This window comes from Eublepharis macularius, chromosome 7 (assembly GCF_028583425.1).
Source record: "Eublepharis macularius isolate TG4126 chromosome 7, MPM_Emac_v1.0, whole genome shotgun sequence".
Classification (NCBI taxonomy): Eukaryota; Metazoa; Chordata; class Lepidosauria; order Squamata; family Eublepharidae; genus Eublepharis; species Eublepharis macularius.
The window spans coordinates 132,445,872-132,468,184 of NC_072796.1; the positions used below are offsets into that span (position 1 = coordinate 132,445,872).

General features: G+C 42.9%; 1 protein-coding gene across 2 annotated transcripts in view; it reads left to right on the plus strand.

Moving 5' to 3' along the window:
* The first annotated feature begins 355 nt into the window (after window positions 1–355).
* The window catches only part of KHDRBS3 (KH RNA binding domain containing, signal transduction associated 3), a 178,924-nt gene continuing 156,966 nt past the window's right edge, over window positions 356–22,313 (plus strand). For both annotated transcript variants that reach the window (XR_008597424.1, XM_054985168.1), the window contains exon 1: window positions 356–698. Coding sequence is in view for 1 of the 2 variants with exons in the window: in XM_054985168.1 (XP_054841143.1) it covers window positions 611–698 (88 nt within the window). In the remaining variant the exon portion in view is untranslated. The remainder of the gene's footprint in view (window positions 699–22,313) is intronic.

Here is a 22,313-nt window from a genome sequence, read left to right on the forward strand (position 1 = left end):
GCCCCCTAACGGCAACGGCTCGCGCTCACACGCCCCGCCCCCCTTTCCCCCTTCCGATTTTGGCGCGCCACTCTCAAAGCCGCATTCCGCCTCCCCCTTTCGTCCAAGGGAGGAAAAAAAGCAGCCAATCGGGCTCTAACAGACGCTTCTTTGACTGACACGCCGTTTCTAGCCAATCGGTAACAAAGGGAGGCAGGACTCCGGTGAAGGGAAGCGGGAGGGCTTGAAACGGCGGCCACCGCCTTTTATGAGGTACCGGTCGAGGGGCGGGGCGTCGTGCCAGTTGGGGCGTGGTTTCGGGGCTGCTATTTAAAAGCAAGCTGCGTAGGCTTCCGAGGCTCAGTCGCGCCTTGGAGCTGGCGCGGGTAGTTGGAGGTGGGGAGACGTGTGGTTGGGGGGCGCGGCGCCTGTTGCTGCTGCTGGACTCGCCCGGCTTGGAGGACTTACTGCTTGTTCCTGCTTTGTTTTATTTCTTTGTCCCCCTCACTTTTTCCAGCTGCTTTGCGAGCGAGAGGATTTACTTGCTGCGTTGGCTCGCTTGTCTCTTCGCTTCCTGCCTGCGTCTGAACGTCTCTGGTCCGGTCCCCCCCTCGGGGCAGGCGGGTGGGCCATGGAGGAGAAGTACCTGCCCGAGCTGATGGCGGAGAAGGACTCGCTGGATCCGTCCTTCACCCACGCGCTGCGGCTGGTGAACCAAGGTGGGGAGACGCGGGCACGGACCCGGGTGGTGGGTGGTGTTGCCAACCTCCAGGAGGGACCGGGAGATCTGGAATAGGAACTGCTTTCCAGGCTGGAGGTCGGCCCCCCTGGAGAAAATTGCCCCCTTTCAGTATGGCCTCTATGAAGTCCTTCACCTTCCTGAATTCTGCCCTCCCCCCCCGGGCTTCATCCCTAATCTCCAGGAATTTTCCAGTCCAGAGGTGGCAACCTCTTCCCTATCCAATTTTCCTCTCCAGAGGTGGCAACTTTTGCAAAAACGTTTCGGGCAGGTTTGTGGGGCGAGTTGTTTCGGAATTTGCTGTTCTTTTGTACATTAAACGTTGCTTGTATGGGAGTCTTATTTAAGTTGTGGGTCGCAATCCGAAAGGAGTTAATCAAAAACCTACTCATAAAAGGGACGACACCTTTGGGAGGGGGGGGAGACAAGGAGATGCGCACTTGTCCTAGTCTGGTGCCTTTGCGGTACAGGTGATGGATGAGCGCTGTGGAGGACATCTCTTGCAATCCTGCAGCATCGTATTGCTTGGGAGCAAGTCTGACGGAGCTTCGGAGCAATCCTGCATCGGTTTGAGGCGCTTAAGCTAGAGGGGCAATCTCCTTTGCGTGCAAATGCAGCCTCTTTTTTTAAAAAAATCCATACCCTTTGTGCAGTTTGCTTAAATGCTTTCCTGGTCTTGTAGTAGGCATTAGTTTTTTTAATAACTACGCAAGAGTAGCTTTGCTCTAGGCAAGCAAAACCTTTATTAGGCATTAGTAACAATCAATAACTGATCTTCTTGCAGCCTCCCAAGCCCTGTAGGGTCAGTTGTGATCTCCATAATGTTTGTGTGAGACTTGAAGATACAGTGGCTTATTTAAACCCACCTACAGAGTTTGTATTAGAGGTGAAAGCTGAATTATGGAGGACTTTGTGCTTCCCTCTTGAATAAATCCCAGTTGATAAATAGCAATGGTGCTTAGCCCTCGGGGAAGGATTGAGCTTCCATAGCTGGAAGGAGAATGCCTTTGAATACCAGATACTTGGGGCCAGCAAAGAAGGAATGCTCATGCCCCATTTCTAAACTTGCAGGAGCAGTCTACTTGAATGCTTGTGAAAGCAGTGCTGGGACTAGATAGCCTGAGCTGTAAAAACCATACCCATTATTTTAAGACCAAAGCAGGAAGTGGTCTTAGTATGCCAGTCAGTAAAAAGAACTGGAGTGTTGTAGAAACATGCCTTACCCTAGAAGGGTGTGTTGAAATAGGTAGCAGCTGCCACGATTGTGTATGTGACCAAGTTACTGAGAAGTATTGAAGGTGGTCATCTAGGAGTAATAGCTGCCTCGGCATAAATCCTTTGTCTAGACTGGGCATCCCTTGAACATTGCAGTGATGGCAGGAACAAATTTAGGCAGTCAAGGGTATCCATATTGGGCAGGAATATTTAAGAATTTATTCCTTAAGTCTGACGTAGGCTTCTTAAGGAACAAGCATCTTGGTAGTAAAGTACAACACCTTTCCTTATGGATTATCTTTATGGAAGGACCAGAGGTAGAAGGTTTGTGCGTTAGGAGCACTTCAGGAAAAGTTTCCTGCCTGGCAGCCACTTTTATGGGGTTGGACAGGTAGATCTTACCAGGTGATGAATACATGCGCTCTAATCTTTGATCTACACTATTTGCTGAATGCGCAGGTGGAGATGCCCTTGGCAAGGGGACTCGAGCAGAAACATCCTCTCTCAGTAGAGATACTTGCAAAGAAGTGATGATGGGGGGGGGGGGAGCAAGACTAGATGAGGGAGCTGTAATAACAAGAGCTGGGGAGGGGGTAGACCCCCTGTTGCCTTGGGAATGAGGCATGCTAGTATCTTGAGGGGGAGATTGTGGTAAAATCCCCTTTTCCTATGTAACTGGGAAGAAAGGTTGAACTCCCTGGAAAGTAAGGCAAATGAGCAGTTTAGGAGCGCATATAATTAAGGGAAGAGATTTACTCCTCTTATTTGGGATTGTTCCTATCAAGAAGGGCTGCCGGTGTTCTGTTTTTTTTGAGGTCCTATAATTTGCTATGCTGAATGGATGTGGAAGATGATTGGGAACAGGGTGGGGAGCTATAGGTGTCTTACAGAAACCTTCATTTAGTATGCCAGATGCTAGAAATACAAGGCAGTGGAGGTCCTGGGAATTGGGAGGGGTAGAGGTTCAGGTGATGACTGGTTAGAGTGAATAGGTGCTGTATCTATCAAGGTCTTTGCTAGCCCCAGCTGGGGCACTCCTTTGATCCAGCATCTGTTCGAGGGAGTACTGTATGGTGGCCATGAAGCTCAGATGACAGCCCTACAGTCCCCCACCCCCCTTTTGGCTCTGTTGGTCCCCAGTGGGCAGGCAGAGAACCCTGCTGGTGACTTGATGTATTCCATCCCTAGAGGAGCCAGTATCAAGGAGGCGCACCTGCTGCCCCAGGAGCTCTTCTGTTTAGTCAGGCAGTGGCATGAATGGTCTGAAATACATGCCTTGCTGGGGAGGAAGTTCTTCACTGGTGGGCAGGGCATTGTAGCACCTTGCATTGTTCTGTGGTTTTAATACCCCTTTCTGGGATCTCCGTTGCTGTTTACTTAAGAGGCGCTTGAATTATTGAACAAATGATGATGGAGAAAGAAACCAGATACTTGCAGTTCTTCTTGTGGAGTCTAAAGTGCATGCCATATTGATGTGCCGGTATTGCTTGGGTAAATAGGGTCTCAAAATTTGCTTTTTTATCAATTTTATTTATGCCGAACTGCAGGCAGCCCCTGTGGCTCAGAGTTAATCATTGCTGTGTCTTAAAGAGATTAGGAATGATTATTTTTAAAATACTTCAGTCTTACAAGGGGGCTTGGGCTTGGATTCCTTTAATTCCTGCTTCGCTTTTTGGTCAGCTGCACATCTGGTGTTTTTAAGGACCTTAATGTGTAATGTTGCTGTCAAGCAGTTGCATGTGTGGGGTGTGATCATCTGGCACGGTGAAGAGATGGCGTGGCTGAAGAATTGCGGTAAAGAACAGCCTTATTAGCTAGGAACAATACAGACAGTACAGAATAGGTTTGCAAGCATTGCTAGAGTTTGAAGATGGGTTTTTTTTTGTCTTGCTTGGCTTCTGCCATAAAATGAACTTGATGTGCTGAACTACTGGAGTTAAATAGAAACTGCACAGAACTGTTGTATCTAAAAAAGGGAGTTCGGACTCTTGAAAGATTATATACACTGTCTTGTTGGTCTCTAGAATGCCAGTGGACTCAAATCCTGCTGCACAAAGCTAAGTTAAGCTTCTATAAATGTGAGATTCCATTGATTCGATACAATTTTGTTTTAGAATACTCATTTATTTTTGATGGTATGTACTTTTAAACTATTTGCCTGTCTTGTGGAACTTAATCCGCATTCAGTGGAGATGGATCCTCTGTGCCTTCATAGTTGTTAAAAAGACTTATACTACAGCATTGGAGAGATAAAAGGTGACTTCCCATAATTCAGTGGATTGAGGACCTTATAAACTGATCAAAATTTTAATCTATCGCATATAGAAGACAGTTGACTATAAATTTATCTTTGGATATGTGGAGATACTTTAGAGTGATGTAAATTTGCCACCGTTGTGCTTTTTGTATTTGTTATTTTTTGCTATTTTTGTTGTTTTGTACAAAAAAATAAAACAATAAAAACTGAACACAGTTCTATAGTGTTATTCCCAAAACATTTAATTGCAAGTGAGCCTCAGGGCACTCAGTAGAGCTTGAGAGACTTGCATGGAGTTGTTATTGCATTAAGACTGGCTAGCATCTCTGAAAAAAAGTCCAATAATTTGTGTATCTGAACCTGATGATTCTGAATAGCAATTCTCAAATGATGTTTGTTGTCGGCCTTTATCACTAAGATTCAAGTGGATTACACAGGGAACATCAACATAATCAATGGCTGGGACATTCAGATAGATGACTCAATATAATGCATAGATTGCAGAAACTGAAAACCTGCAGAAAACAAACTCTAATACAGAGTTGATAACAATGCTGAAATAAACATAAGCAATTTTAAACGATGTAGTCAATATGGAAACTATGCAGCAGGAACATAGAGCAACAGACAGTACACAGTAGCATAGTCTACAGTCTTCTTGTCATTGCAATCGCTCTGAACCATTTGCCCAGCCTTACCTGTGTAAAAAGAGTTGTCCTGAATAATTTGGTTTTGCAGTTTGCGGCGCACCGGGAGAGTGGTTGCTTTTTGGATTTCTTCAGGTTGACTGTTTCACAAGGTGGAGGCCGCCACAGAGAATATGCAGGTGGTCTTTTTTTTTTGTGATGAAATTTATTGGGTAGGTTAACATACATTTCACAGATTACATATTATATCCATTTCTTTTTCAACTAGTACTAATTGTCTTACACTTATCAATTCGAATACACATTTCCCACCCTCCCTCCTCCTTGCTAGCCCCAGCTATGCAGGTGGTCTTGTTGGGATGAGTGAAGCTCTTGTGATGGAACATAGAGGGAGAGGCGGTCCATAGGTATGAGAGACCAAGTCTGTGAAGGGGTTTGTATGCGATAGCCAAAGCCTTGAATTGAGCCTGATAGCCAATGGAGTGACTGCAGAATGGGAGTGATATGCAAATGTTCCTGGAGGGGCAGTAGCTTTCAAATAACAAATTCTGGAATGTGTTTATCACAACTTGTTGGTTCAGGAATTATTTTTCTGTAGTCTTGCTGTTTAGAAAAATGGCAGTTAGGTTGTTTGATCATGGGAGTTCCCTTTAGCAATCTTGACCTGAGTCTGCATGCCTGTCAGTACCAGTTACTAAGGGCCAAATGGAGGAATGCTTAATTTTCAGTGCTTCCTGCAATCACATTTCCCAGTGGACTTTTGGTCTGATCCGGCAGAGCTCTGCTGTTAGTCTGAAATCTGCCAAATCAGTAAGCAGCTACATGTTCAGACACAGGCTGCTGAAGGTGCTGAAAGCTCAGTTTTGTCATCGCAGACTTCATAGTTTCCTATTTCTACGGGAGCAGGAGCCTCACATTGTCCATTCCATCTCGGAAACCTGGATACAGTATTGGAGGATTATTTCTGTACTAATTCTAATACATGCAGAATTCTAGTGCTACGAATGATCCAGCTGTAAGTGTTCTCTTTGCAAAGATCTCTGCAAATATATGGTTCTTCCCAGAAGAAATTTCAACAGTCACATCATAAGACTGCCATGTTGTGTTCGTATCTGCTGGTCAAGACCTGTTTGAGTTCACTAAGGATCGTTGTTTTAAGCCCCCAGGATCTCTAGTTTTAAACTAAGTGTTGTAATTGGCTTGGTGTTAATGCTGTTAACCAGTCTCCCTCTAGGGCAGCCTCAGTGGAGCTGATTGGTCTGTCCTAAACCTGCAGGCCGTTACTGCTTCATACATTGACTGAGAGCATTCATTGTTATAATATATGTGGGTCATTACCCTGGCAGGGTTGGGTTTTTTTTTTTTTAAAGGCTTCCTAAAGTACATTTTTTTGTCATGGTAGCTAAATGGAACCTCGAGATCCGGACTCTGATATCGGATGTCTGGAGAATGTAGTGGTGGACAGCTCTTGCTTTCATGTCATGTTTCCAAGTTTCCCTAAGGCGTTAGCTCTGGCTGTTGTTGGGTATTAAGTTAGGTTGACCCTTAGTCAGATTCAGCCGGGTACTTGAGTTGTGATCTTTTTTTAATAAAAAATGCAAACAGCAAGGAAAGCAGAGCCTAGTAAATCAAGCTGACTAATTTTCAGGCAAGGCCATGGAACATAATGTAGCATATTGGATGATGCTATCAGGCCTAGACTAGCTTGATATCGACAGAGCTTGGAAGCTAAGTAGGGTCGATCAGTCAATACTCATGAAAACCCTCATGAGGTATAACTTCATGGAATTCTCATGAGTTGGCTCCAGCTCAGCGGTACTTTGCTTATCATTAGAGGATGTTAGATTAATACTGGTGACGATCTTTAGGATGCAGGGTAGAATACATTTCCAGTTGCAAGGTGTTCCACGTGTTGACTACAAGCCTAGGCAGGGTTGCTTGAGAAATGACTGACCCATTTTAGACCAGATTGATTTTGTCGTTTCAGTGCACTGGAGATGATAACATGCCAAAAAAAATACTTAACAAAACTGGCGACTGTCTTGTAGTGAATGAGTAATTAAAATATGAAAGGTGCCCTAGGTCTTGTTTCTGGGTGCGTGCTATGAAGAAGGGTTGCATCCCTCTTAATGTTGGAACAAAACCATTGGTGCCTGCAGCAGGACGCTGTGAAGCCTAAAGAGCTCTTTTGGCAATGCCTGACTTTATATGTCCGCAAGAGCAATTTTGTGGTGATGAATCACTAAAAGAGCCTCGTCTAGTAGGTACTGTGACAAAGCACCTCAGCCACAAATGTGCTGCCTCAATTAAAAGGCAGGCTTATGTAACCTTTACAAATGTCTCCCTGCGAGCTGACCCTTGGTGTAGGCTTCAGATGCAAGAGTGTGAAGTGGCTGTTGAGTCAAAAGACTAGATGAGCAAGCCAGGTGTATGGGGTTTGGGGAAGAATAGGGTGAGATCTTGTTGAAATGGATTCTGTGGCTAATAGCAGATGCTTGTCTACTCAGACTAATTAAATTTGCACTTAACGTGCATTGAAATATTGGACTATGAATGTCAGCTGTAATAGCTCTATTTTACACACACTAGAGCGTGCTTCAAAAGACTATTGCAGTGAGAAGTTCTTAACACTGAGTTAGATTAGTTAGCGCCTTTAGCTGAGCAGCCTTTCTAATGATTTTTGTGGGGATTGTTGAAAGATCTGTGCATTTTGAGGGCTTGTCAAGCTGGGGGTGGTAGTGCCCATTCCTTGTTCCACTGAGAGATCTTAGACTAGAGAAAAAACAATACTGTTTTCAGTATTTAGTAACTACTGCTGTACCTGTCCATTTAATAAACCATGTATTTTGTTGCAGCTGCTCTAGAAGTAAACAGTCTCTCTACACAAGACATCTTACATGGGGACACTCAAGTGTAGAGAGATGCAATGTTAGCTGGGAGCCTCTTGATGCAGTGCTCCAGATGTTGTTACTCCTACATTAACCTCTGTGGAAGAAGCTGCTTAGTGGGGTCAGTTCCGAAGCAGAACCATTTTTGTTATTTTGCCCTCTGGCTCACCCAGAACAAAGAGTTGATAATGCTGGAATGAATTTTAATTTCACCTCACTACAGGAGGATAGTTTAAAAAGACAGAGCTTTAAAAGAGCCTGTGGGGATTGCCCCTCAGGGGGTCTGTTAATCTGATCTTCACCTCTGGGACGGCTGTCCATTTCACTTCCCCTTTGGGTGGGTGAAGACGAAATTAACAAACCCTCCCAGGAGCCAGCTTTGTGTAGAGAGGTGAAATTGACAGAGCCTTTGGTTCTGGATTTTTTAACCATGCTTTCCAGATAACGTTGCGTCTCCCTACACTTGAGCATCCCCATGTAAAATGTCTTTTGTAGAGAGTCTTTGAAATACTGTGCTGTTACCTACCTGATTTCTTTCTGTTCCTAGTGCTGCTTTAAAGCCTGGTGTAACCATCACTGGTGGAACCAGTACAAATGAACTGTGGCTACTAACTGTTCTATTGTAAAAGTCAAATGTGCAAATGCCGTCCTGTGTCATTGAGTTCATAGTGCATCAGTGCAGTTAGGAGTTATGTAAGGAAAGAGAAAATCTCATGCTCCCTTTCCTCCCCAGCTTTAGCTTTTCGTGCTGGCTGTTGCGCTCACATCGCCCTAGATACCACCTTGCCACCGTTAGTGTCTGCGTTTCAGTTTTTGTGCAAGCCCAAAATGGCACTTGCATTCTAGAGGCCTGCTTTTCACAACATCTGCATGGATACAAAAATAGCTGGCTGATGTTGGATTTTACCTCCAGATTGGTATCGTGTTAGACGAGTGTTCCTCTAGGTTTGGAGGACCACTGGTCACCATTGCAGATGGCTGTGTTTCATGGATTTCACTAGCTGCCTGTTAACCAATCCTTTTGAATTAGATGTGCCAATACAAGAGGCTTTATAAATGCAAATAATCTGAAATTTCCCCAAGTGGAAGATGAGCTCAGTGACAGCATTCACGACTAGGTTCAGGGGACGGCTGCCTAAATCAAATAACTGAGAATGTTCTGGATGACTCTGGTCAGGTCTGATTCAGATACAGGCATGCGCTTAAGAAACCCTCTAGTAAGCTTTCCTCTATCAAATCATTTAACTCCTGGCAAGAGGTACACACAAATAATGTTTTAGGTTTGTTACCAAGTATAGTTCACAAGTAATGCTTCCGTTTTAAGCCTTTATCAATAAAAACGTGATTATTCAACTTTCTTAATATCAGCTTAACCAACGGAAAACCGTATCATCCATTATAGCTACGTACATCATTAGATGAGAGCAACTACGAGTCCAAAAAAGTATCTTACACAGATATAAAGAGGTCACAGTCAAGGAGCCCCTTCTAGGAAGAAGCTCCCAGTGAATTCCGCTTCTCATGTATATAGGATTTCAGAACTATCTGCTAACAGTATCTGTCTGTCCCTTTTCAAAGGGCACATATTCTCAGATAACCGTATCCCTTGTTTGAAGTTACAAGATAATTAGTTATCTATATTTCAAGCAGTTTAAAGTATATAAAAATAGTTTATTGTTTCATTTTAGTCTTATGTATAATTAGCGATTACAAGTTTCTTATACATCGAAATATTTTTTTTAGCCCTCCACTGATAGATACTCATCCTTGACTTCTCTGAAGTTAGACGTTCCTGATGTTCTCAGATGCTCTTTGCGCCTGGGTTTTAACACACTGTGTATATTGATAAGAGTTAGATGGCTTTTCTAATCTACACAAGGCCACACAACTGTGTTACTTATGTTTCATGCCCCTCTCCAGGGTTGTTCTCTTCTAGACTCCCTTTGTGGCATCTCTAGTTATGGGGCCTGGGTTATATAACCATTTCTGTGTGCGAAGGCATCTACTATGACCTTGGTCAAACCCAGCAACTGTTTTTCTATAGTTCTAGCTATATCTGTAACATGAAACTAAGAATTGTAAATCTTCATTCTCGTGATGGTCAGAGGTAAGAAGGGAAACGGAGCGAGTGGCGCACAATGCTTACTCTGTTGGTCCCATCGCTGCTGTGGCAAATGACACAATTGAAACACCAGTTTCTCTTCCACTGTCGGGCGTTGTGCTGTCAACATTTCTGTCTGCTCAGGCGAAGCGTTAAAGATACCCCAAGCTAAATGAGGTTATCAAAATTGCTCTGTTAGGTTTTGTAGTCAAATACGTTGGTCTGATACCATGCCCGATATTTCCTGGATTGGATCAGTATCCAGTGTCATGGATGGCTTTCCTGATGTTTTGTTGGCCTGATACCTTCCTCTCAATAAATATGTGGAATTAAGTTGGGAGCCTTTCCCTGCTTACAGCAGTGGCAGCGCATTGGCTCTTTAAACTTTAAAGGGTTGGAGTGCAGCAGACGTGCTCTTCTCTTCCCCCGTCTCCTTGATCTGGGGCAGGAGGGACTTGCAAAATTATCTTGCATGGGGGTGTCCAGAAGGATGATACTGGAAACATTATTGTGATATTTTTGGAATAATTCCTCTAATATTTAACAAGCAGTAATGCCTGTCCCAATATAGCATTAAAACAATTTTGCATGTTCACCACCATACCACTTAAACCTGAATTACGGAGTATGTAGTTCCACCTTAAGTTTTATTTGGCTTTTGAAGTTTGTCTTCCTTGATGCACTTGAAGCTTTCTTGTTTTGGGTGGGGATGAAGTATCTATGTAGGCTGGCTTCTGGCCTTAATCTCTTTAATCCTGCTGGCTTCCAGTATGGCTTATCAAAAGTCCATGAGGCTAAAATGGGGCAAGCAATGTCTCTGCATACGTGCAGCAGAGTCCTGTCCTCAGATGGGTAAATTAGCTGAGAGTTTTGTTGCATAAAGGAGAGTGCCCTTCCCCATAGCTCCTCAGGTAAGCAGGGGGATTCCCACACGGTCTGAGGCTAGTGAATAAGATGCCCTGTTGGATTAAGTTCTTGTAATGCCCATGCTGTGGTAAGGAACTTGCTTACTTGGAGAACTGAGATGTTTGGCTAGGGATCCTGACAGTTTTGCATCTTCTGGGTGTGTGTGTTGGGGGGAGGTAATTGTGAATTTCCTGCACTGATCAGGGGGTTGAACTAAATGACCTTGGAGGTCCCTTACAACCCTATGATTCTATGAAGCTTGCTACCTAATCTGATAGGCAGATGCAAAAACAAAGCCATTTCATGTATTGTATTCATTTCATGTATTGTATTCATGTATCATGCCTTAACTACAGTGAAAAAGATACAGCTGCATATTCATAGAACTTGCTTATAAATCTGTAGATGTCATGCTGGTCTTGAAAAGGGCACTTCGCAGGGTTCTTTAACTATGGTCTATAATAGACCATGATGCTCTCAGGCTGGGGGTTTGACTTGCTGCTGTGAAACATCACTGCTCAGCTCAGCCCTCCAGAGGAGGGTGCATTTTCCTTTAGGAGCAATCTTGTGTAATGCTGCAGGGATCAATATCTTCTTCTTCCCATGTTTGGCTAGGAATCCATTGGAGGTGACCATCTAGAAGCTTTGGATGCTTTCTTATCAACATCCTAACTTCTGCTCTCTTGTTAGGCCCACAGATAATAGTAGTATCGGACCTTGGTCCCATACCAGTATGGCCTCTTGAATCCAACTGACACAAGTATTGGTCAAGAGACTCAATATAGGGCCAGGACAGTTTTTACCCAACCTTTTTTCTATGGAGGAACCCCTAAATTAATTTTTCCAATTCCAAGGAACTCTTACCTACAAAAATGTTTATATATACTTTATTGCTTCTTTGTATGTGTCAGCCTACATTGCAAGGAAAAAAGCATTTTTTTTCTTTTATATTACTTTTTTTCAATATCAAATAAAAATAAAATTTACTTAAACATCAAAATGAAGTTCACACCCAAAGCCACTTTCAATGTGATATTTGGGCTTGTTTATTTGGAGGCTTTGATATTTCAAACTTTTGTTTATTTTGCAATTGGTCACAGAACCTCTGATATCCTGTGGAACCCCCAGAGTTCTGTGGAACCCTGGATGAAAAACACTGACTTAGTGTTTTGCTGCTTCTAAATGAAGACAAACTCGCTCCCTAAGGAATCAGCTTTATTACATGTCCAAATGGCAGATGTAGCTAGAGGTTGATTCTGGTTGATTTATTACTGTATAGATAATAAATAAATTGTGATAGAATTTTGAAACAATACCTGGATGGTCCAGGTTGTCCCATCTTGTCAAGTTTCAGAAGCTTAAGCGGGGTTGACCCTGGGCCAAATTTGGATAGGAGACCACTGATGAAGTCCAGGGGTACTATAGAGAGGCAGGCAATGGTAGACCCTCTCTAAATGTCTGTATTGGAAAAAAACTCCAGCAGGCTTGCCATAAGTTGCCTGTGACTTGATGGCATACACACACTCATGCTTTGCCTGGAAACTGGTGGTGCCTGGCTTCCAGTAGGATCAGCCCTAGGGAACTTGCTACACTGTGCTTGAAGAAGGGAGCTCTGACTCTCTAAAATGTACACCCTGAAAATCTTGCTCTCCATGGTGCCACTGGACTCCAGTCCTCTTACGGAAATTAAGCCTGCACTGTGCATGGTTCTACCTTTGACCCTGACAAATATAAATGGCTAGGAATCTGTATGTAGGGAAGATCTACCTATTCACTTGCAAATATCCTGATATCTAGGCAGACCTTTATTTCTGTGCCTCTGCCATCAGAGTCTGAGTTAGCAACAGTGTGGCGCAGAGTCCTTTGTCGCCGAGCTTCATACACGAACTGGTAAAAGCCTTATTTCCTGGCTGTTTATATCAAAGCAGGAGAGATGACTGTTCTCAGCCAAATTAGACACGCTGCCTGTTTTTGAACATGTTGTTTGGTTTCTGTTGCATCTTAGGTGCTGTATACTGTCTGAAGTCCTTCAGAGTGGGCAATTGCATTATCTTTAAGTCATTCTAAAAGATCATAACCCTACTGGGTTCAAAGAAAAGGAGGTTGGATGTGATCCTGAGTCACTACAACAGGCAACCTGCATTGTGTCATTTGGAGTGTAAGAGGTATAATTAGGGTGCTTATTTGATTAGGAAGACGGCTTCAGCTTGGTATTGAAGAATGCTGAGAATAAGCTAGCATTTTTTCTTCTCCTAGGTTTGTTCTACACAACTTTAGCTGAATACCGTTGTTGCTCTTTCCTAACTGTTCAGTAGCTTTTATATGACAATGGAACTCATAGAATTAAAAGAAGTTTCCTGAACTTGGTTAGTCAAGTTGTAGGTGTGGGGATGGAACTCCAGGCCATCTGACAAACTGCTAACTAAATGAGAGAGTTACGGTAAAGTATACAGAAAGCAAAAGAAACAACCATATCCAGCAAAACTCAAGATTAGCGATGGGCATGAACCGAAATACTAACCAAAATTCGGCACGAACCTGGCTGGTTCGTGGTTCGTGAACCAGTGGTTCATCAGAGCCCATTTCTGATAAACCGCCACGAACTTTAGGCTGGTTCATTTGGTTCGTTTTTTGGTTTGTCACTGCAGACAGCCTGGCAACAATCAATCAGTTTTCTAAGCAACAGGGGATGGACTTTCTGCAGACCTTCTGCTGACCTGAAGTGACAGTTTGCTGATCTGGATGTGACGTTTTCACGAACCAAATGAACTGGTTCATGAACCAGGGCAGGTTTGTGAAAAGTTCGTGGTTCATGGTTCGTGAAATGCGATGAACCACGAACTGCACGGTTTGTTTTTTCGTTTTTTCGGGTTCGTGCCCATCTCTACACATGATATAACACAGCCATATATCACAGCTTTTATCTTTATTTATATCATAAGTTATTACATACCGCTTCATATACAAAACATTAGTTCATTATAAAAGTTCAAAATCACAAGTCAGTTACATACAATTTAAATTTCCAATTAAGGTACCATCAGTTAGGTAACAAAGGAAAGTCCATGGCAGACTGAGCACAAATAAATTCCTTGAGATGCTTGGAGGAACTAAAGTTTCCTGCTTGGATTAGGCACTACAAGTGGGCCTGCTCGAGCCCACTTAGGTTGCTTAACCCCCCCCCCCCCATGGAAAAGCAAATCCTTTGCTTGCTGCTTTTCCTCAGATGTGAATTTGAAGGTACTCAATTAGCTAGAGTGTCTTGTCTTAGGAGGTTAGCGATGAGTAACAGTCAGTTTAAAATACAGATCCTGACTTTATCTATCTTTGCTAATAAATGGCTGGTGTTAAATGTAATGGTCCAGCTCTTCAGTGAAAAACTCTGGTGGGGGGGCTTGATTTGGGGGTAGTGATCGCACGAAAGGTATAAGCCGGACCTGTTAGTGTTGGCATGCTGGTACTTTTAAGCAGTAAAAATTAAAAGGATTTTACCATGAAGTGAAGACCAGTTTAGGACTATTGGTTTCATTCACTTAAAAATGTCCAGTTAAAAATCCATCTGCTTAGACAGTCTTTGTCCATCCTGCATTTAGGCCCTAGAGCCTGTTCCACTGACGTAGCCCTGCACACAAGAGACTAGGTCATAGCTCATTGTCTAGACAGATCATGCACTGTCTAGCAGTTCCATGACGTAGCATTTCCAAGGGCTTGAGACTGTGTAACATAATCATGTTGTGATCTCTCTTCTGTTCTTTCTGGCTGCTCATGACTTCTCCCATTAGGGATGAAACTTCACAACACCTAATTCGGTGTCATGTGGGTAGCTGCTAAACTTATTGTAGAATCCGTGATCATTCTGTTGCTGAACAGTAGTATAGCTGATAAAAGGCTTGACCTCAGAAATAAATGCAGCAAATGACTCAATATGGAAAGGATAATAATTATAACAACGTTTGATTTATATACTGCCCTTCAGGATAACTTAACACCCACTCAGAGTGGTTTATTTATTTATTTTTGTCATTTATGGTACGCTTTTCTCACTGAGACTCAAATCGGATTACACAGTGGGAGAGTAGTACAGTATCAAGGACAATTTCATAAACAATGCCGTAGGGTAAATAAACACAAGTTTACAAAGACTTAACATTAGTAAGAACCCAATACAGAGTGGAAGAAATGCTGAAACAGAACATAAGCAATTCTAGGGCTGACATAGGAGCACGTATTTAAAGCAACAGACAGTATGTAAGGCAACATAGTGGTGATGTCTATGGTCCCCTAACTCATTAGCGGAGCATCTGAGACCCCTCCCTACAATTTATTTCAAATTTCTATTCCGCCCTCCCAGCAAGCGGGCTCAGGGTGGATAACAACATATTAAAATACAAAATACAATAAAAACAACATATTAAAATACAATAAAATCCATACACGTTTAATACAAAAGCCTTTTTGAATAATTTGATTTTGCATTGCTTGCTGAAAGCTAGGGGAGTGGGGGCTCTCCTGACCTCCTCAGGCAGGCTATTCCACACGGTAGGGGCCACTACAGAGAAAGCTCGTGCATGGGTTGCTGTTGATTTCGCCCATGCGCAGGGTGGCACCTGTTCAGATGTTATTATCCCCACAACAATTACCCTGTGAGGTGGGTGAGGCTGAGAGAGCTCTTAGAGAGCTATGACTGACCCAAGGTCACCCAGCTGACTTCAAGCGGAAGAGTGGGAATCAAACCCGGTTCTCCAGATTAGAAACCCGCTGCTCTTAACCATTACACCAAACTGGCTCTCAAGTAAGCTAAGGCTACTGTTTCCGCTTCTTGCCACGTGGGCATAACCCCTGAATTTGTTCTCACTTATGCCACGGAGATGCACTCCTTGCTGTTTGTGGATTGGGGCTACAATGCAGTGATGTGGATTTTCTAAGAAGATTGTCAAATTTAAATAGTAGCAGAAAAAAAATCATGTTCAAGCACTGGGTTTGGTTTATGCTTCATGTTCTGTGTTTAGCCCATCTTACGACTGCTACAGCACAGCAGCCCTGACAACTATAAATAGGCTATAGTCACATAGGTGGGTTGGAAAATTTTCTACTGTAAAGCATAGCTGCCTGGAGGCAAAGTATACCTGAGCACAGTATTGAAATTTACAAGGTCTGTAGAGACTACAGTGGCAGGTCTGAACTACGTGAACCCTGTAGAGTAGGAACTTGTCTTTGCTGTTGCACAGAAATGCAATAACGCTATGTTCTTGTGCTAAATAATGAAGAGAATCAATCTCTTTGAAAGTTCAGCCCTTTTATGTCAAAAACACATTGTTGCACAAGGTTTTAAAGCTATTCTTTCTTTACACAGCCTCAATGCAAAATAGCGCGGTTGATAGCCTTCAGAAGGTATGCATTTTCTTGAAATTGGTTCAAACATGAGAGCAAGCAGTCCCGAGTATTGTAGACCTTGGCTGTAAAGTCTAGAAGCTATGAGAGAGGCAGTGGTGGTATGGTACATAGCTGGAGTGAAGATTTTGACGTGGCTGTGCTGTGAGTCTATTGGTTTCTGGTCTTAACCTGGAAAAATGCTGCCATTTTATTGGAAACCTATACAGAAGCCTAGAGCTTAATCAGTATCAAAGAATCCATAGCTGAACTTCATAGGTGCCAGAATTTTTTTTTAAAAAGCTTGTATGAATTAAAATACAGCTTGTCAGTCAGTAGCTTAAATTCTTCTGCACAGTGCATTAGGCCTTAAATAACTTCATGAGCACCTTTTAAATTTTGTAAGAAAAGGATATTATTAGTGATTATTTGTGAGCTACTTGGGTTTTTTCCCCCGAAAACAAAAACCGGTTTTACCGCATCTTGCCTAACCGAACCGTTGTTGAAATAGAACTTTATTGAATCGTTCGACCCAGATTACTGAAAGGCCTTTTTAGTACAAACCGTGTTCCTCAATCAGATAAGAATGGCAAGTTCAGCATGGCAAACACACCCAGAAGCCTTAAAGTAAAATGTGGACGCCCAGGGAAAGTTATAAATTTAGCTCTGTGGGAGTACTACTTCCTGCAAGTCTTAGGGGTGGGTGGGTGGGTCACGGGGGATACTACTATGCTAGTTAGTTTGTGGGGTGCTACCACTTTGGACTAGGGTTTTCCCTTCCCAAACAGCCTGCACCTTTGAGTAATCTACTCTTTGCTGATGGTTTTTACTTAATAAAGTAAAACTACTTTCGGCTTCTTTCATGGTTTCGACAAGCAGTGAGTTCAAATTCATGTGAATTTTTCCGAGTGGCTGAAGCCTGCTAGGTGCTCTGCATGTATAGATGGACTCAACATGCCTTTGGGAACTTTAATCTGGAGATTTGTATTGGTTAAATATTAGGAAGAACGTTAAAAGGCAATGGGACGTGACTGAGCAAGGCAGTTTCTCTTCCTCAAGCTTTTGAAACTGTCAGTTACAGAATAACCTTTTCTAGGCAGAAGTTTCAACCACTGAACTCAAACAAAACTTGGTATTGGTGGTGCATGGCTCTTAGCCTCTAAACTAAATTCTGATCTCTATTTTTAAAGATTACGCTGCCTTGGGTGTGGTGCTGATTCTCCCCAGAACACTAACTAGTATTCACTTGACAGTAGCATCTTAAAAGACCAAGGAAATCTTCCAGGGTACAAGCTTTCTTGAGCCAAAGCCCACTTTATCAGGCACAAATGACCATGAGTATCCCATCGGTCCGTACATCCAGGGCAGAAGGTGAGGGGGGTGTTACAGAGAAGGGACACGTGGAGTCAGGATGGTACAATGCAAAATGTAATCAGCTAGTATGCACGGGTAACCACAGATCCATATGGTAAAGAGTCCAGTAGCACCTTTAAGACTAACCAATTTTATTGTAGCATAAGCTATTGAGAACCACTGTTCTCTTCGTCAGATACATGGAGGGTATGAAGAAACTGGCCTATATATAGGTGGTGAGGGGAGGGGGGCGAGGGTGCAGGGAGTGAGGGGCATGTAGATGCAAATCAGGTGCCGTAGTCATGAAAGAGGCGGATAACCATGGTTATCTCATTATCAGAAGTAACTGCCTTTCAGGCATTCCGTTCAGATTCATTTATGGAGGGGAGGGGTTACACCCAGCCTGAATTGTGCACTCCACCTCTTCCATGACTTTTGGACCTGATCTTCTTTCACCACCTATCTATCTCTGGTCAGTTTCTTCATATCCTCCATGCATCTGACGAAGAGAGCTGTGGCTCTCGGAAGCTTACGCTACAATAAAGTTGGTTAGTCTTAAAGGTGCTACTGGACTCTTTGCCATTTTGCGACTACAGACTGACATGGCCAACTCCTCTGGATGTAGATCCGTATGGGAAGCTTAGCTATAGGAAACAAATCCTGGAGTGGTGAGCTTTAAAGGTTTGTTCTCTGCAAAAAGGTCTAATTCTAACTGAGCCCGTGAGTCATCAAAGCTGTCCTGCATAGGAGTTCCTGAAAACCTGCCTGTTCTCATTTGAAAATAAATGAAGCTGCTTTGAAATGGAATAATGTTGGCAAAAGACTGAGTGTCCCATTAAGAGCTTTACGTAAAGGTAGATTAGTTAGCAGATGTTGCAGGCTACAGCTTAATAGAAACAGTAATCCGAATAGTCACGGCTTCCAGACACTCAATTTCCTAGGTTTCTGTAGAGGTAAATCCAAGTACTAATTCTACTTCCTTGTAAGTCGCAGAACAGCATTGACATGATCCGCTTTTTTCACCAGAGGCACACTTTCCATGCTGTATCTGAGACATTGCTACTCTGGGAGCTTAGCTATATTTTATTTACTGAAGCATTTATGTCCCACCTCTCCCCATGGCTCAAGGCAACATACAGTATCTAATTAAAAACAACCAAGTTACAATAAAATCCAGCTCACCCGTTCCTGCCACTTACACCCCATTAAAAGCTCTCGCGACTAAAATAACCTTGCAGTGCGTTGTGAAGGTTTCCAAGGGCAGCACCCCGTTGCTGTCTCAGAGCCCATTCTGTTATATGAGAGCAACAGCAGAGAAAGTGTAGGCCCTAGTTGATGTTGGTTGTGCGGCTTTTAGTTAAAGGAACACATGTAAAGTGGCAAGCTGAAGGCCTTTAAGTAAGATTAGACGTCCTGGGTTTGATTTAACGTAGAATTATTCTCTTGGAATGGTTGAAGTGTAGAAATGCAGTTGCAAAAGGCGGTCACTGGCTTAAGCTTAAAGAGCAGGGTGCTGATGCAGTGAGCTTAAATGTGAGGTTCTGCTTTACTCCTGGCCTTTGAAGTGTGTGCTAACTTGCAGTAGTCTTTGGCCAAAATCGGGGTGTCTGTATGTGTGTCTTCTGTTAACATGGAGTAGCAGGGATATACCGGTATGTCTTTCTTAAGTTTTAAAAAAACAATCCCTGCACAGAATGCTGCTTGGCAGTATTTCCCCCTGATATACACACTGAGTAGATCCAAGATCAGGCAAGGTCCAAAAATACCCCATAGGTGGCAGTGAGGGCCGTAAGTGGAACATGCATTGGGCTGAAGTATATCTGGGGCAGAGCTGGATGTGACTATGATACAAAATTGGGCCTCTGCTTCATCTGGCTCTTGCACTGTTGTTGCCTGATTCAGGCTAGAAAGCTACACCAGGGTGCACGTGTGCCACCAGAGTGGTGCTGTCATGCTGTTTTGCTTACGATGTGCACGATGTACTCGATGACTAGATTAGCTGTTGTCGTCTCAGTGGCTTGTTATGCTTCTGTCTGGTATGACTATCCTTGTCCGAGTAGGTGCGTGCCTGCATGCATTACTCAGGTGAATGTGCAGCTATTGTGGGGTGTGTGTGTAGGGGTTATTTGAGGGCTTATTTTATTCTGTGCATTTTAAGTTCTGATTTGTAAGCTTCCTTGAGAAAAAACAGCATATAAATAGACTAAATCATAATTCTACCATAAGCTTTTATGGACAGCCGTTTCCATCAGATGCAAATAGTAGGGCATCATTTGAACTAATTACTTGGACCTGTTGAAGTGGGCTTCAATCGACAAAATCGTATGTTGGGATAAAATCTTTTTGTAGTCCTTAAGGGTGTCTGAAGACTCCTGCGTATGTTGCTTGTGTAGTTTCTTTGAAGATACCAAAGGAAGCTAAAATAACTCCCTTGAACTTCACTTCCTTCAGTTACAACAGCAGTGTTTGCTTCTTGGTACACATTAATTGCAGTGAAATAGGGTGGGGCGTGGCGTCTCATTGGGTATTAGGAATTGGCATTGATTTATGTTGAGCTTTCAGGTATTGACTAACTACCCGCAGAGCTTTTATATTCTTCCTCTGCAAACTTAGCAGTGTTGCATACGCCCGTGATCAAAGGTGAGCCAGGTGTTTCTGGAAAGGGCTTAGAAGGATGGCAAATAGGTGGGCCGCTTGACTAAAAATCATGCCCGTGCATTGTTGTTGGGTTGGGTGTGTGTAGGATACTCATAGAAAGTGTGGGGAACATTAACCATCATTCATGTGTATGCCAGACAATTCTGTATAGCCAGGAGGGCTAGACACATTTTTAAACGCTAGAATAATACTTGCTGCTTCTAAGACGTAGCAGAATATTCAGAAAACTGCAGGTGGATTACTTCTTGGTCAAATTTATAGTGGAAGAATGCTGTTTAGGTTATAAACCAAACTTTCAGTACAATATCAATACCATCCTTGTTACAGAATAAAGGCCTGAGTTGTTACAAGTAAGTGGAACAATGGCAAGATCATTTCCTGCCTGGTTCTTCTGTTAGTGGGGTTCTGCTATGGTTTGCCCCAGTTACATTTTTCATTTGATTGAAAAGAAATTTATCCTTAGAACAGTAGCTGGAAAGTAAGCTAAAAAAACCAGACATTGGTATGCTATGCGAAGGAGGAGAATCCCTATTTAGTAGGCCTGGGAAAATCTTATTCATACAAGGTCCTCTGAACAGAACAAGGGAATGTCTTGGTACATTTCTGTCACTAATATTCTAACGGGATCCTGCAACCAGCGACTGCCTACACAAGAATCCCTGCCATAATCTGTTCTGGCCAAAGATTACCCAGCAAGCTTCCATAATAGAGTGGAGGTTTGAGCCTGGGGTCTCCCAGATCCAACATTTCAACAACTTCACCTCTCTGATCCACCCAAACTGGAAAAATAATGCTTAACCTCTGGTTATTAGTGTTCTAATCCTACCTCTGATGATGCTGTTGGCTGGCTTGGCCTCATGTCCCCTCGTGGAGGGTGGTGAGATAATCAGGAAGAAGCACGAGGTAGCATGTCAGTTGCCTAGGAAAATGCTTCCTACTTGGAGAATTACTCATCTAAGTTCTCAGTCTGTTGCGTCCGCTGATTCTTGCTTTAAAATGAAGCTGACCGCATGGAGTTATAGGTAATGATTTACTGGATATAGTTTTTGTTGAAAACTAATTAGCTGCTTGAGCTGTGGAGCGACTTAATGCAGGTTTCAGTAGTAAAATTTGATTTTATCAGTCAAGGTAGCTATCCTATAAATTATATATATGTTTAAAAATATATGCAAATAAAATATGCCAGGATACTGAATGTAATCTTCATTTGGGACATGGAATTAAGAACTGGCACATGGCCCTTTTCGAAAATAGATTAGGGAATAGATGCTTCTGGCTGTTGCTTGCGCTGTCAGTTGTTTGTGGTGATGTGAAACACTAAAACACATCTATAGATAAGTGAAATAAAAAGGACAGCACAGTAAGCCACAATTTTTTTTTCCTGTTCAGACCATGTCCTTGTACGTTGTTTGAACATAGAATGGTTGGGCATATTGTCCTTACCTTGACTTAAAAGATAAATAAGCGCTTCTTGCAATTGCTTTTCTGAAGACGTCAGGTAAAATACCGTTTTGCAAACAGCAGGCAAGTGGAATATGGGAGACCAGAGGATTCAGTTTTAAATGTACAGTAATGGAGAATCCCTTTTTGCAGATGCCACTTATGTTAATAGCTTGTATAGCAAACATTCAACACTGGTGTCCTTAGGGAGCCTTTATTTCTGTAATTGTAGAATGGTTTAAAAAAAACAAAAAAAACACCTGGCTGTTGGCCAGAATGACTTTCCATCTGCAACCTTCTGAAAGCGTAATAGGCAAGCTTTTCTTGGCCAAAGTGCTTTGTCCGTGTGATGCTTGAGAGCAAAGAAGAGCCGAGGAAGGTACAGAAGACATCTCTGGATCTGCTGGAATACAACACTACCTTAAACATGGAGAGAACGCAGTATTTTATATCTTTTTATACCTGCTTTCCTCTCCCAAAGTTGCTTATATCATTTTCCTTTCCTCCTTTTTTTATCGTTGCAACAATTTTCTTAGATTAGGAGGAGTCTGACTGGCCCAAAGTCGTCTGGCAAGTTTCCATGGCAGAACAGGGATTTGAACCTGCGTCTTCCAGATCTTACTCACCAGCCACTACATCCACACTGGTTGTCCATGTAGTCTAGATCTGAACCCACTGAGCAGAATGCTTAAGATTATGTCCTTTTGGCTTCTGCTGTTCTGGCTTGAGACTTAGGAGATAAGACAGGGTTTAAATTCAT